Source organism: Oncorhynchus mykiss, chromosome 17, assembly GCF_013265735.2.
Source record: "Oncorhynchus mykiss isolate Arlee chromosome 17, USDA_OmykA_1.1, whole genome shotgun sequence".
In the NCBI taxonomy this organism is placed as follows: Eukaryota; Metazoa; Chordata; class Actinopteri; order Salmoniformes; family Salmonidae; genus Oncorhynchus; species Oncorhynchus mykiss.
Window position 1 is genome coordinate 32,001,359 of NC_048581.1, and position 14,061 is coordinate 32,015,419.

Sequence of the window (14,061 nt, forward strand, 5' to 3'; positions counted from 1 at the left end):
AATTAACGTAATTATATTTTTGTTTACAGGTTTATTCAATGATATGTTCATACATGTGTGAAATCTGAAAAGTGTAATTAATAGTCAAATAATAATAATACAAATTGGATCCGAATGCTCTTACTAATCTCCCCATTTCTCTCTCTCTCTCTCTCTCTCTCTCTCTCTCTCTCTCTCTCTCTCTCTCTCTCTCTCTCTCTCTCTCTCTCTCTCTCTCTCTCTCTCTCTCTCTCTCTCTCTCTCTCTCTCTCTCTCTCTCTCTCTCTCTCTCTCTCTCTCTCTCTCTCTCTCTCTCTCTCTCTCTCTCTCTCTCTGTCTCTGTCTCTGTCTCTGTCTCTGTCTCTGTCTCTGTCTCTGTCTCTGTCTCTGTCTCTGTCTCTGTCTCTCTCTGTCTCTGTCTCTCTCTCTCTCTATGCCTGAGGACACCCTGGCCTGATGATTCAGGCTTTGCCTGTCTCAAATCCACCGGGTGGTGTTGCCTGTTTCGTGCTGCTGACTACCGGGCGTGCCCTGGAATGATCCCTGACTACTTTGCCACTTACCACCACACCCACATACCTAACTAGCAAGTTTAATTGCATATTGCATCTGAGGTGAAAAATACATGTATTGTACTCTAAATGTCGTTTTAACTTTATAATTACACTTCAGAAACTTTTAATCTTTTGTACTAAAACTGTGAACAATGTTCTGTAAACGAGTTCATGCCAAGAAATCCAATATGTCATTTAAAACTGTATGTTCAGTGGGCACAACTTTTATTTTCAAAACTATCAGACCAGGGCTGCAGTCCAAACACATTTCTACCACCTCAGCCCTCGCGCTAGCCACTTTCCCTTGGGGGAATCCACGTCGAAACCGGATGCAGGTCCAATTCACTAACTTCTCACTCGGCCATTAGTTGGAGGGAGCAATTCCACGCAAACTGTAGTCACGTGTCATACTCCTGTAGCCGCAAAGTGTGAAACTTAATAAACACAACTGCATTTTCGACATGTCAGACTAAATTATAAAGGTAGCATGCTAAAAACATATATATATATATATAGATGACACTGATTTTAGCGTTGGCAAATTGACTTATTCTTATAGTGAGTACCCAATAAAACGTAGGTAGCTTCATAAATATATTTTGGGGAATTCTGAAATGTATTGGATTTAATGACCAAACTAGCTAGCTATGGGTAACTGTAGCAAGTTAGCTAGGTACATTATTAGATTTAGGTTGGTTGTTTTTAAACTCAATTTCAAGATTTCCACCAAGGACGTTGCCTCTCTGATCATCACTCTCCCTCGCTTGGGCAAGGTACACTCGGATGTGACGATATAAAACGTCATTCAAGGGCTGAGGGTTTAGAGCCAAGGGCTGTTGTCGACTTTGAATTTAGACTGCAGCCTGGGGGGGTTGTTTCTTTTAACGCTGCTACGGTGTGAGAAAACAGACTAATGCAACCTGATTAGCTGAATGCGATACGCAACATCAGGTGCTAGCATTTAGCCACTCTTGCATGATTGTGGAAAATTCTGTTTCATAAAGAAAGTATGCATATTTTCCATTTTGTTTAACGCCTTCTAGGCATTAAATCGAGTTACGGAATAAATCAAATCCTTTGCAGCCAGAATGGAGAATGTTTTTAGTACGAATCGGTACGAATTGGTCGCCTGCGGGACACACGGTTTGGCACATTAAGCCCAGACGATAGTGGAGATCCATAGCACCAACTAGTGTCTGCCCAGGCTACCCCCAATGCACAGACCAGATATACATAATAGCCTGAAATAAAACAAAAATCTATAACATTGGATTTTGTTGCGCTAGTGTAAATATCCTAGGCTAGCCTATAGATCAAAACCCATTGTGTGTGTATCAGACAAAATAGGCAGCTTTCAGGCAGAATAATAATGATAACATGTAATTGAGAGAAAAAGTCATAGCCTATTCTTGGGAGCATTCTCGTGTCAACAAGTCTTGCTGTGAGTGAGCAACCACAACTATGTAAGGCATCCAAGCTATTCAACATTAGACATCTTGGTATTAGCCAGTGCAATATTGTAATGCATTCTTTGTATGTTAGCTAAGGAAATTAAATGTATTGACAATGATCACTCCTACAATGTAAATCTAATGTACACAATAAAGTGTATTACTATTACGTCAGTGGCATTATGATGCTTAGAAATCAGACCAGCAACTTTTTCTGAAACTCTCCAAAAGGTTTTTAGCCAATTCTCATCTGTCACTCTGGCAACAGCTTCTCCATTGACAACTGGAGACACATTTCAACTAGTCAAACAGGTTAGAACTATGCTGAGGCAGAGAGCTTCAAATACAAACTCATGGCTACATGTCCAAAACACTCAGGACTTTTGAAACAAGCACTTAGTCAGATAATAGAGTATTAGCAAACTGCAGAAATAACCATTTTTATCAAGGGATTTATCAAATGCTCATATGCCCAAAATGAACGTGGGTCATTATGTGGCTATTCGCACACCTGTGTATCTGTGTGTGTGCAGATGCTCATTTAGGAAAGAATGATGTGAGCCCCATACTACTCCATTCTCTGGCATCTGTTCAATAATGTGGTGGTTATCCCCGAGTTAGGCAGAGCATAACATAATTGCAACCAGATGGCAAGAATAAAAACCGGAGGACTCTCCAACACAAGCAGCTGATTCCCTTCAAATTAATGCAGGAGCCGAAGAAATGGCATTCCCATCTGTGACCAGTGGAACCCGTTCTGAACTTTTGACTGGTTCAAAGTTAAGCTTAACACCTCAGCGTGAATCAGAAGAAAAAGCCAAGGTAAAAAATTAAGGCCAGAAACACAGTATATGAGTACTAAATAAGGGAAGTCAAGTGAATGTAGTAAATCTTTTATAATTTAAATGACAATGACCCTTAGGGCCCTGAAAGCGATGGCAGTGCCACAGCTGGTAAACAGTCGTGACAGAAGGGCAGCAGTAGTCCGGGCTAGGGGTATTGCTGCCCCTCCTAGGGTTAAGAGAGGGGGGCCTGGGTTGCCAGTTGTGAGCAGAACGAGCGCTGCTCTCCTATTTTGGGCCTGGCACCAGTTGAGACAGGGCTGCAGGGCTCCTGCAGTCATCATGGTCTCTGTCACGTTTCACCCGACCGTCTGTCCGTCCACCCACAGACAGACAGACCTACGACTATAAAGAGAACTGCCTTATGACTTCAACTCCAACCCCAATCAGAGCCCATGCAGGAAATGGACATCTTGTTACACATCACTCATAATTACATGTGGGAACAAAATTAAGCTGAATGAAAGACGCAGCCCTGAGGGATGCCTACCTTTTGACACGCCAATAGAGTAGCAGTGATGACAACAACCATGATGGTACTGGAGCAGAGTGGAGGCATGGCGAGAGACCGAGACCTCTACTCTGAGAATGTTTCTTGAAAGCAACTGGAAGCAATTTTAGGACAGGTTAGAGAATGGAAGAGGTTGAGGAGAAGCTGCAAGATAGTGGTTGAAGTTGCGGTCTCTTGCATACAAGACGGCCATATTACATGAAATTGTCAAGAGTATGACATAAGATATAAATGTCAATAAAGAAAATGTAAGATAGTGGGAGAAGTTGTTACATCTGACAAACAAGACACCCATATTTCATGGAACTGCCAAAGAAATTAGGTGTCAATTAAGACTCCTATTTTCTGCATACATCCTCCAGATTTAGTTTTGCGTCAATGTTAGGCAGATCCTGGGTCAGTTCTTTTGGGCCTCTTACTTACAACAGACTCTCTGGAGCCGGTTCCGCCGCATAGAAAAGTGTACGACTGGCACCCGGGCACTATTTGAGTTTACCCCGTTGCCAGGGATATTGAAACAAACCCCCCTCCATAACAAACCGCCAAGGTTGCCATTTAGCTCCCAAAACCCGATCCCACCCATCTCTTCCTCCTCCTGCTCTGAGAGAGAACACTGAGGGAGGGCCGCCAGGCTGGGATCAGGAAATGAACGGCTGCAGTTTTTTTAAGGTTGGCTCCTCCGCCGCGGGCGTCCATCCATCACTGTGTTTTTCTTTCTGGTTTTTGTCTTGCCTGGCAAGGAACTACTAGGAGCTACTTCAGAATGATACAGTATCGCCATTGGTTTTATTGAGAGTAGCTAAAAGAGAGAGGGGGGGGGGTAGGTCTCGCATGGAAGGATTAAAAGCCAAAGAAAGTCTAGCCAAAGAAAAACATGCGTAACGGAGGCCTTCAATTTAAAGTGGGGCCTGGCTGGAATGAGTGTGTAGATGCTGAGGGGGATAGGGAGATTTGTCTTTGATTATTTAGCACTCACTGTGAGGTGAATGAAATGGTGATATATCTAGTGTACATATTTGATGAATCACACCCCCAAATGCTTTCACTGGAGCTCACTGTACATGCATGCACAAGAGGTTCGGGGACTGACATACTGTAACTAAAGCTAATAGGGAGCTCAAGTCAAGTCAAGATGCCCTTTTGGCAGCTCGCTTGCTGGAGCTATGCTTCTGACCAATACAGCTTTAAACTCCAAGAAAATATACATGTAAGGTGAAGTCAGATAAGTGTCGCTTGGATAGTCAGAAATGAGTAATCATCGTTTATGGGCTGTGTAAATACTCAAGGGGAGTGTATACATATGAAGGTTATGTAAGGTTATGTAAGAATTCTGTTAATCCCAGAGCCGGTGACTTGAAACCAGGTATCTTTTGTTTGCTCATCTTGCCCTACATAGCCTGGCTACCCCAAAAAAAATTGGTGTCGATGAAGTTTAAAATAGTCCGTCTTGTAAAATAAACAGGCACCACTTACATTTAGTCTAACAGTGAATACATGGAGACTGAGTAGCAATACAATAATGAGTGTTACAGGCAAAATCCTTCAAAGGCAAGTAGTTGTATTGTTTACTCACAGTACTATAGCAAAGACCAAAAGACAACCGCTTGAGAACAGACGCAAAACACCTTTCTCAGTTCCAATTCTAACAGATAGAAACAGTCACTACCGGTAGTCTAATTCACTGAGCTGTCCATGCAGACTTGTATTATGTCAGTCGTTTCAGGCTGCTGCTAATTCTGATTCATCTGAAGAGAATCAACTCTGTGCTCTGCTGCACACTTGGCCATTATTCAGAAGGGCGTCAGGCACACAAATGGGACCCGTCTGGCCAGTAGGGCAGCATGCTGTTCAGTGCTCACTGGCTAGCTGACACACAGTCCCCAACACATCTCACTCCATTTGATGACGTCACACTACAAAGTGTGGCCAAAGCCCGTCTCAAGTGCACAACTGCTGTGCACAACCCGCATGAGCGAAAGAACCAAGATTGACATAACGGAGGCTTGATTCTCCATCTCTTCTCCACAAATCCAGCTCCAGTTCCAGCTTCTTGCTGTATTGTCTGAGTGAACTTCACACATGGGTTAACTAGGTCCCTCCTTATCCTCCCCCACCCCTCTCTCTCTTTCTGTATTTTACCTACAGGGCTTCTTCAGTATATCCGGGGAAATGCTGCAGCCCCTCTACAGCTGTCACAGATGCTTTCCCCCTTCCATTGCCCGGCAACCAAGAACAAATAAAGCCGGCAAACAACCCCCCCACCCCACCCCCCCTCCATATTGCGCCATCAACTCTAACCCCCTCCTCAGCGCCGTTGCTGCTGCTCTCCATCCCAACTCCCACTCACTCCCTCTGAACTCACACCAAAACATCTAGCCCTTTGTCCACGCTGACCGGCTGAATGTAGGTTTTGTTTTCACTTAAAAGCAAATTGGGGTAGTTCTTAGGAAAAAGAGAAGACTCCAGTTCAACAGCTAAACAAGAGGCTGGCTTTACACTGCCTTTTACTATACTCCGTTGACATAATTACAGGGGTCTGATAGAGGGGAGGAGGGGGGAAGGGAGCATGCCAAGCGGTTAAGAGTGTGCCCTTTCTTCTGCCTGGGGCCTATGTGTGAGAGGCCGGCCGGGGCACATTTACAGCGGCGGGCACCATGCCACCACGACTGCAGCGCTGATGAGAGGGCCAGATGTTAATCAAGCAGGCACACAATGGGTACCAATCACGGGATGAACTGGTGGGTGCTCTACGTTGGGTATGATACTAATTCTATGACAAGGTTGGTGTGAAAGAATAGATGAACGGTATCTATCACAGCCACAAAACAATGTCTTTGTCATGGTCACGGACGTCAATGTCACATGAACTCAGATAACCGTTCAACATAATAGAGCGCCATGGAAAAGCCAATGTAATTCACGGCAGCTGTTGGGGATTTGAAATCTAATTACTATTCGAATGAGGGCCAATTCAAAATGATTGATTTGAAATTGTCCTTAAATCAGATTTCAAGAAGTCCAAACTACTGGGAGACAGACAGTATGGCTGCAGACATGAACTAGGCCACTTAATGCTGCCCTCCACTGGTACAGACCTGTACCAGATTAAGTATGCAGTTTAGTCTTACTGGGTCCCTTTGCATTACATAATGTTAAAGACATGCTCCGGAACTTTGGCGACTAGTATTGTTTTAACCTCCTACTTTGGGCTGGATGTGTCAATGTGTAGTTCATACATGCATAATCCACAATCAGAATTACGGTCTTAACTCAATTACCCGTGACATCCCTAGTTTGTTTATCTGGAAGCTGTGCTGCACTATTTTCCCTACGTGGGCCAGCCCCCTTGCATTCAAGTTCAACCAATGAGCTTCAGACCCTCACACACTCACCATATGAGTGACAACTAGCAAGAGGCACATCATGCACACAGCATAGCGAGAGTAACGACATGGTGCACAGATCTCCATTTTAAGGAACCACTTTTGGGCTGTGAGCGCTACTTTCAGAACTACTGGCTAAAAAGTATATAAAAGTACCAGAGAATCCCATTAACTGTCATGTACACTTGTTGCTGGACAGACTCAAAAGTAAAATAGTGTTTTGGCCCCGGTGGGCACATAAAGGTAGTTGAGCTGGGTAAGAGAGGAAAAGTCTAAACGTGATCCTTGGGACATCCAAATGACGTCACCCCATTGAAGTCGAATTTTAGGTTAAGGTCAGGTAAGGGTTAGGGTATGGACGTCTCAAGTTCAGCACAACTGCACCCTTTACTGGAGACAATGGAATCTGGGCCAAAGATCATACCTTTCGGCTTTTGAGACAGGAGCACGTAAAATCTGTCACATTTCAGAGACTAGGCCTATTTCAGTGTGAAATGTGCATGCAGAACAGGTGTAACTATCAGGAAAGAATTCCAGTAAGACAAAGGTTTATTAAAGATCTCCTTCATTGTTTAATAGACATTGTGCCACAAAAATGTGAAGTACTCAGCCACAAATCACATGCCGAAATTAAAATGTTCAGCTACTTTTCATGATATCATATATTTAACTTGCTTCTCTACACAGGCTTAGCTAATCAGTTCTTACATATATGTATAAATATATACAGTTGGTAGAATTCTTTCATCGTTTGGTGAAACTTTGTTGTGCTGTTGGTTGAGACACTGGCGGAGGAAAAATGTCATTGACACTTTCAATGTAGCACGTCTCCATGCGCTATTATGTATGTCGGCAGAACAATTACTGTCTGTACAGGAATGTTAACTAATGCTAGTATCATACAAAATTCATTAGAATAAACCCAAAAAAGAGATAAGAGCTTGGGCATACAAAAGGTCTTTAGGGCTGGAAGGACATGCCAACAACGCTGTGTGCCAAGGGCATATCATATATATATACACACACACACACACACAAACATCCTGCCATAAAGGCACTGGCACATTATTTGGGGCCACATTATGAAGTTGGACCACGTGACATTGAATGATATTTCCTCTAAATAATTTGGGTTGATTACAGTGAGCAGATGTGCTAAGTCATGATGACTGCATTAGAGATGCATTGTGGGTAAAGTAATCAGTTCTGCCGACATGTATAATGCGCTTTATTGGGAGTGCTTCCGAATTCAGATTCTGAGGAGATCAGGCCATAGTCATGCTGAGATCCACAGTGAAATAAGGAGAACACAACCATCGTAGAAAAATGTATTATTAACTACCAGACCTGGACTAAAGAGTCAGGCAAGGTTCATTCATCACCTTGCTTAAAAATGTCTGGATAAGTTGCCATATCTTATTTTGGATAGGTATAGGTTTTGGTAATATGTAAAAATATCCCACATTATGTTAGTGTGTTTCTGTGGGTGTGGATGGGCTTAGCATCCTATTGCTGACCTTGTTAGGGGTGGGGGACATATTTCAGGTATTGCAACTGCACACACAATCAAGGCCACTCAGTCTTCCCTCTCTGTCACTCGCCATTTTCTCTCTCCCTATCCCTGTGGAGCAAGGTAACTTTTGAGATTGGTAGATAGGGGTCTGAGTGGATGGCGTTTGGGGGGCTGAGGGTTCCTCAGCAGCAACCTCCAGAGGAAGTCTTGACTGGCGTGCTCTGGATCTTGACGTTGGACTTCTCCGAGCCGCCGGCTGTGGCCCCAGGGCCCATTCTCTTCTTGATCTCAGCTGCCATGGTCATGAAGGCCTGCTCCACGTTGGTGGCGCTCTTGGCACTAGCTTCCAAGAAGGGGATCCCTAAATTGTCAACAAATTCCTGAGGGAGGAAGAAAAAAAAAAAGACAGGGGGAGTAAGAGGGAGAGGGGCAACAGTAAGGTGGGAGTAGGGGAGAGGCATATCCACCAAGAGGCAAAGAGACGAGAAAAGAGTGGGGGACAGAATGGGAGAGAGAAGATTAAACTGAAAAATGCAACAAAAATGATAGTTATTTTTCACTCCGTAACCAGGTAGAGCGTTACCTTGGCCGTCGTGTAGTCCACCACTTTCTTTGTCGTCAGGTCACATTTGTTGCCTACTAACAGCTTGTTCACGTTTTCACTGGCGTAACGGTCAATCTCCTGGAGCCACTGTTTCACGTTATTGAAGGATTCCTGGGGTGTGACAGGAGAGGAGACAACTGTTGATAACACAACAACCGATGCAATAGACAGCGTAGCCAGATACACAGAAACATTGTTAACTTACACAGGCTTGAGAACAAGTTTATCTGCTATGTAAACATGTTATGGAGAAAAAGTGAAAGCGAACGATGGACTGACCTGGTCTGTGACATCGTACACTACAATAATGCCATGCGCTCCTCTGTAGTAACTGGATGTAATTGTCCGGAACCGTTCCTGTCCAGCTGTGTCCCACTGTGGGCCAATGAGAGCAAAGTCAGACCCAACACCATGTTCCACTTCTGCCATTCTTGTGACTCAATCAAATCATGTCAGCCACAGGTACTCACAATCTGAAGTTTGATGGTCTTCCCATCTAACTCTATGGTCCTAATTTTGAAGTCCACTCCAATAGTACTAATATAGCTCTCTGTGTATGTGTCATCCTGAAGAGAAAATAAGAAAAACAGAAAATTCCTATGGGTGCTCAATGTACAGTAAAGTTCCTGGGATGTCAAACTATTATTCTTCAAAATATCAACATGGCAAAAAATCCACCTAGACAGAAGAAAGTTACTTACTGCAAATCGGAGGAGGAGGCAAGACTTTCCAACGCCAGAATCGCCAATCAGAAGCAGCTTGAATAAATAATCACTGAAAGGAGAGTAGATATTACTATATATTATTATTCGTTATTTGTTGAGTCAAAAACAAGGCAACAAATTGTCACATAGTTCTGTCAAATGTACTGTATTTGTTTCACACAATCAAAGTAGCCTTGGATTTCAACTGACATAGTTACGAAATTTAGCTATATTATTGGGCAATTAAAGTTAAATTGGTCAGCTGACTTTTTACACATGTTCATATTTGAAAAAGTCAACGAAGCAGTTAACGTTTTAACTAGCTAATTTAGCTAACGTTACTTAACTAGCCAGCTGATATTAGCTAGCTAAATGAACTACCAGCTGATAATAGCTAGTTAGTTAGCCTATGGGTAGCATTCATGCTAGCTGGCGTTTGAACGTAGCTAAGAAGATAAAAACTGGCCCTAACACGCCTACTAACATTCAATATAAAACATGTCTAGAGCGGAGTTGATACAGAACATACCTTATGTCATCGATCTCATATTTGCATAGAAGACAAAACAAGTATCTTATTTGAGTAAACCATCCAGGTAAGTTAGCGGACTAACGTTATCTAGCATTAAAAAAAAAAACGGCTGTCATCATTAACCAACAGTGTTACTTACTATTCGGGATTCATCGTTGACTAAGCACGGTTACGTTAAGCAGAAATTCTTTAAAATATTGCTATCCTTTGCCGTGGAAAATCTGTGTAATATATTTATTTTCAGAACAACTGCAACTGGCTAGCTAACTACTCCGAGCCAAGATAATCGAATCAAATATGGCTACCCTCCTGACCAGGAAATGCCAACCAAACCTATGGGGCTAGTGGAAGTTGTAGTCAAATCGTATTAGGCATACATTATTTATCATCCATCATTTATTCATTAATTATTTCCACTCCATGCATGATCATGGGATAAAGAGAGGTCCACACACCTGTCTGATTGTTTGGGATGCAGAAGAGCGGTAGCCCAACACAGGCCCTACTGGATCATGAGATCACTGACAGATGTCTGTATTGCACATGAGGTTGGTGGCACCTTAATTGGGGAGGACAGGCTTGTGGTAATGGCTGAAGCGGAATTGGTGGAATGGTATCAAATACATGGTTTGCTGCCATTCCATTCGCTCCATTCCAGCCATTATTATGAGCTGTCCTCCCCTCAGCAGCCTCCCCTGATGTACAGTACTATGCATTTTGCTCTTCATGCTGGTGGTACCTTATTGGCTCAGCCAGTTTCTTCTTGATTGCAGCCCAAGGATACCAGATAGCTCTGACCCTTTTATGTTCGCTAGCTGGACGCCGCCGAGTACTAAACTGCAAACTAATCAAAACGTGTATAATATCTATATTGTTCTATCGCTGCTGGCCACATCTGCCAATCACGTTATCCGTATCTAAGGTAGTAGACCGCTGGTGACAGCGCGAGAGAGATGTCCATCTGACAAACTGCAATCAGGTAGTCTTTTTTCGATCAATTTAGATATAGAAACGTGTTACCATCAATGCAAGATGTAAAATTACTCCCAACTTAGAACGCAGCAACTTTAGTAATGTATCTAGCTTGCTGGTTTGCTAGTTACAACAAGTAAATGTGTTGCTAGCTAGCAGGAGCAGATAGCGTTAAGGTTGGGTTAAATGCGGAAGACATTTCAGTTGAATACACTCAGTTGTACAACTGACTAGGTATCCTCCTTTCCCATTATCACTAGCTAGCATGTCATTCCCGGGACAAGGAGCGTTTTAGCTGTCCATTTATTCCAAGTAATTTAAGACTACAAACGTCCATAGGACAAAGCTAATACAATCATCAATGCAAGACCCACTAATTCCATTACTGATTAATTATACATGCCACATTTTCCCGGTCAATATTTGGAGGATGAATGCAGAGCACCCTGCCTCAGACTGTCAAGATGTCCTGCTTCCAGAGATCAACCAAGTGAAGCATGGGCTGATTCACTCACCTGTGATGAGAACCATTCAACTGCAGTTTGAACTAGCCCTGCCGTCACTATTTAGACATTGGAACCACATTTGCATTTGCCTGTTGTCTTTTCTTTGTGGGCTTTATCTTACAGTCTAGTGCATTTTATAGTTTAAGAACACCAACTACAGATACAAGTTCATGTTTTAGCATCTCAAAGACTAAAATCCATGTAGAATCAGTTTAATAGGTGACAAACCAGATTATTTTACTATTGTAACATGCAGTGGTGAGAATTACATTATCTCAGTCATGAGCCCAGGCTTCTGCCGTAGATGGTGGGGGAAAAAAACTTTAGATTGTAAAGAATGCATCAGTCAGCGACATTGGTGACGAGGGTGGGATCCTTTCGATACGCCTATGGGATCTGGGCATAAAAATGCTACTAAAGGGGAATACTGAAGCATGCATGGATTACAGTTCTACAGTCTCCATCAGAAGCATGAAACTTAGATTATGGAAAACAGGTCTCACACTCAGTCATAGTTAGTAGAATAATGAATGGATTGGCAAGATTTTGACATTGTCAACTTTTAGAAGGCTAGTAGGAAAGTTAAATATTTAAACCACCTAAATATACTCACAGTCACTGAATATTTAGTATTTGAAACTCAAACATTTATTTCCCAAATGCTTTTTCTATAATCCTACAGACTATCATTCTCCATACCTTTTAGTTCCAATGCATTCAACATTTTGCATGCCCACCATGGCATTGGGCAGCTGCTATTTGAGAAATAATCAATTAGAAATCAAACTCTGGTTATATTATTGCAGAGCACATTGTACAACTGTTTTCAGAGAAGATTATATTGGAAGGTATTCTACATGTGTAGGCTATGCCATATGTATTGACTAAAATGCATATACAGTGGGGCAAAACAAGTATTTAGTCAGCCACCAATTGTGCAAGTTCTCCCACTTAAAAAGATGAGGCCTGTAATTTTTATCATAGGTACACTTCAACTATGACAGACAAAATGAGAGAAAAAAAAATCCAGAAAATCACATTGAAGGATTTTTTATGAATTTATTTGCAAACTATGGTGGAAAATAAGTATTAGGTTAGTATCTAAGTATTAGGTTAGTCTCGAAGGGAGCTCACCCAGTTTGTTCTCCAGTGATTGTACGTTCGCCAATAGGAAGGAGGGTAGAGGCGGTTTATGTACACGCCGACGTAGTTTTGTCAGGGTGCCTGCACGTTGGCCTCTCTTGCTCCGTTTTTTTTTTCCTTTTACAAGGGCCTGGTCCAGTTGAGCAGTATGTCCTGTCTGACTCGTTGAAATAGTAGAATAGAAATCTTCATCCAAATCAAGGTTAGTGATTGCTGTTCTGATGTCCAGAAGCTCTTTTCGGTCATTGGAAATGGGGAAACATTATGATCAATGCAACAAAAAGAAATAGCAGAATTGGTCAGGAGCCCATAAAACAGCAGCTATCCATTGCAGCGCCATTCTTGAATCCCTCATGACCTGGTTGGATATGACTCAGTGTCACCAGTGATGGTGATTTTAGCATGTAAATCTTGGTGGGGAAAAATATATGTATGCATGCCATCAAAGTCACTAAACAATACATTAATTGCACTATAACGGTGACAAACGGTGCTCACAAACTGTTAGGGCCTACATAAAGCTGCCCCAACAGCAGTCCCAACAACTTACCACTGCTACACCTGGCTATCAGCAGAGCCTTGTCTGGCAGCGAAACAGTTAATTCAACCTCATTTACTGCCTTTTTAAAAAACATAGCTGATATGGCTGACTTGTTTAATAAACAAATGTGGTATCTACTGACAATTGCGATGTACAAACTATGGCATAAGGGAAAGACAAGCAGATAAGAGGCAATCCATCATTTCGATTAAGACCTTAATGAGCGAGCTAATACGGACATTGTCAATATAACTATTTGTTCAACACTTTTGAAATGTACAGCGACAGATTTCAGAACATAGGCCATTCTTACAGTATTCTCCCAGTACACCAAGTCAGAACCGAATAATAAATAAATGGGGCAGACAATGAAATATAAGTAGCAGACAATGAAAGCTCTTACTATATTCTATGATTACATTTATCTAAAACAGGCTATAGGCTACATGTGCACATGCACCAAGTCAGAATAGTAGGTGAAAGAAGGGAAAAGGCACCAAATTATTAGTGTGAGGCACACGGGCTACTAACAGCTTACTACACAACACACACTTTCTTAGCTACAGTATGCATATCTCCCTGGCATATAATTTATGCAGCAGCATACGATACATGTTTGGACTCTTGTTGTTGTGCTGTGCTCAATTCCTTCCAAACCACTCATTGTTGAATTTGCGATTTCCAACTTGTAATGTTTATGGCCGTTGAGCCCTGATACATTTTATTTATCAATTCTCTTCATTGCTTATCTTCATATGACAAGGATTGAAAAGGATTTGCCAGTAGATTGTCGACTTGATTCATGATGATGACTGCTGTCACACCT

General features: G+C 42.3%; 1 protein-coding gene across 2 annotated transcripts; it reads right to left on the reverse strand.

Moving 5' to 3' along the window:
• Nucleotides 1-7,268: 7,268 nt before the first annotated feature.
• Nucleotides 7,269-12,306, reverse strand: LOC110493730 (ras-related protein ORAB-1). 2 transcript variants are annotated; one of them, XM_036949732.1, is made up of 6 exons: nucleotides 12,251-12,306; nucleotides 9,539-9,611; nucleotides 9,308-9,403; nucleotides 9,117-9,212; nucleotides 8,817-8,948; nucleotides 7,269-8,613 (listed from the first exon to the last, which is right to left on the reverse strand). In XM_036949732.1, the coding sequence occupies exons 1-6, from the start codon at nucleotides 12,289-12,291 to the stop codon at nucleotides 8,416-8,418; spliced, it is 636 nt and encodes a 211-aa protein (XP_036805627.1). In that variant the 5' UTR covers nucleotides 12,292-12,306; the 3' UTR covers nucleotides 7,269-8,415. The 2 variants fall into 2 exon arrangements, with proteins under 2 accessions (XP_036805627.1, XP_021423832.1); XM_021568157.2 differs by lacking the exon at nucleotides 12,251-12,306 and adding an exon at nucleotides 10,213-10,409.
• Between the last annotated feature and the right edge of the window lie 1,755 nt (nucleotides 12,307-14,061).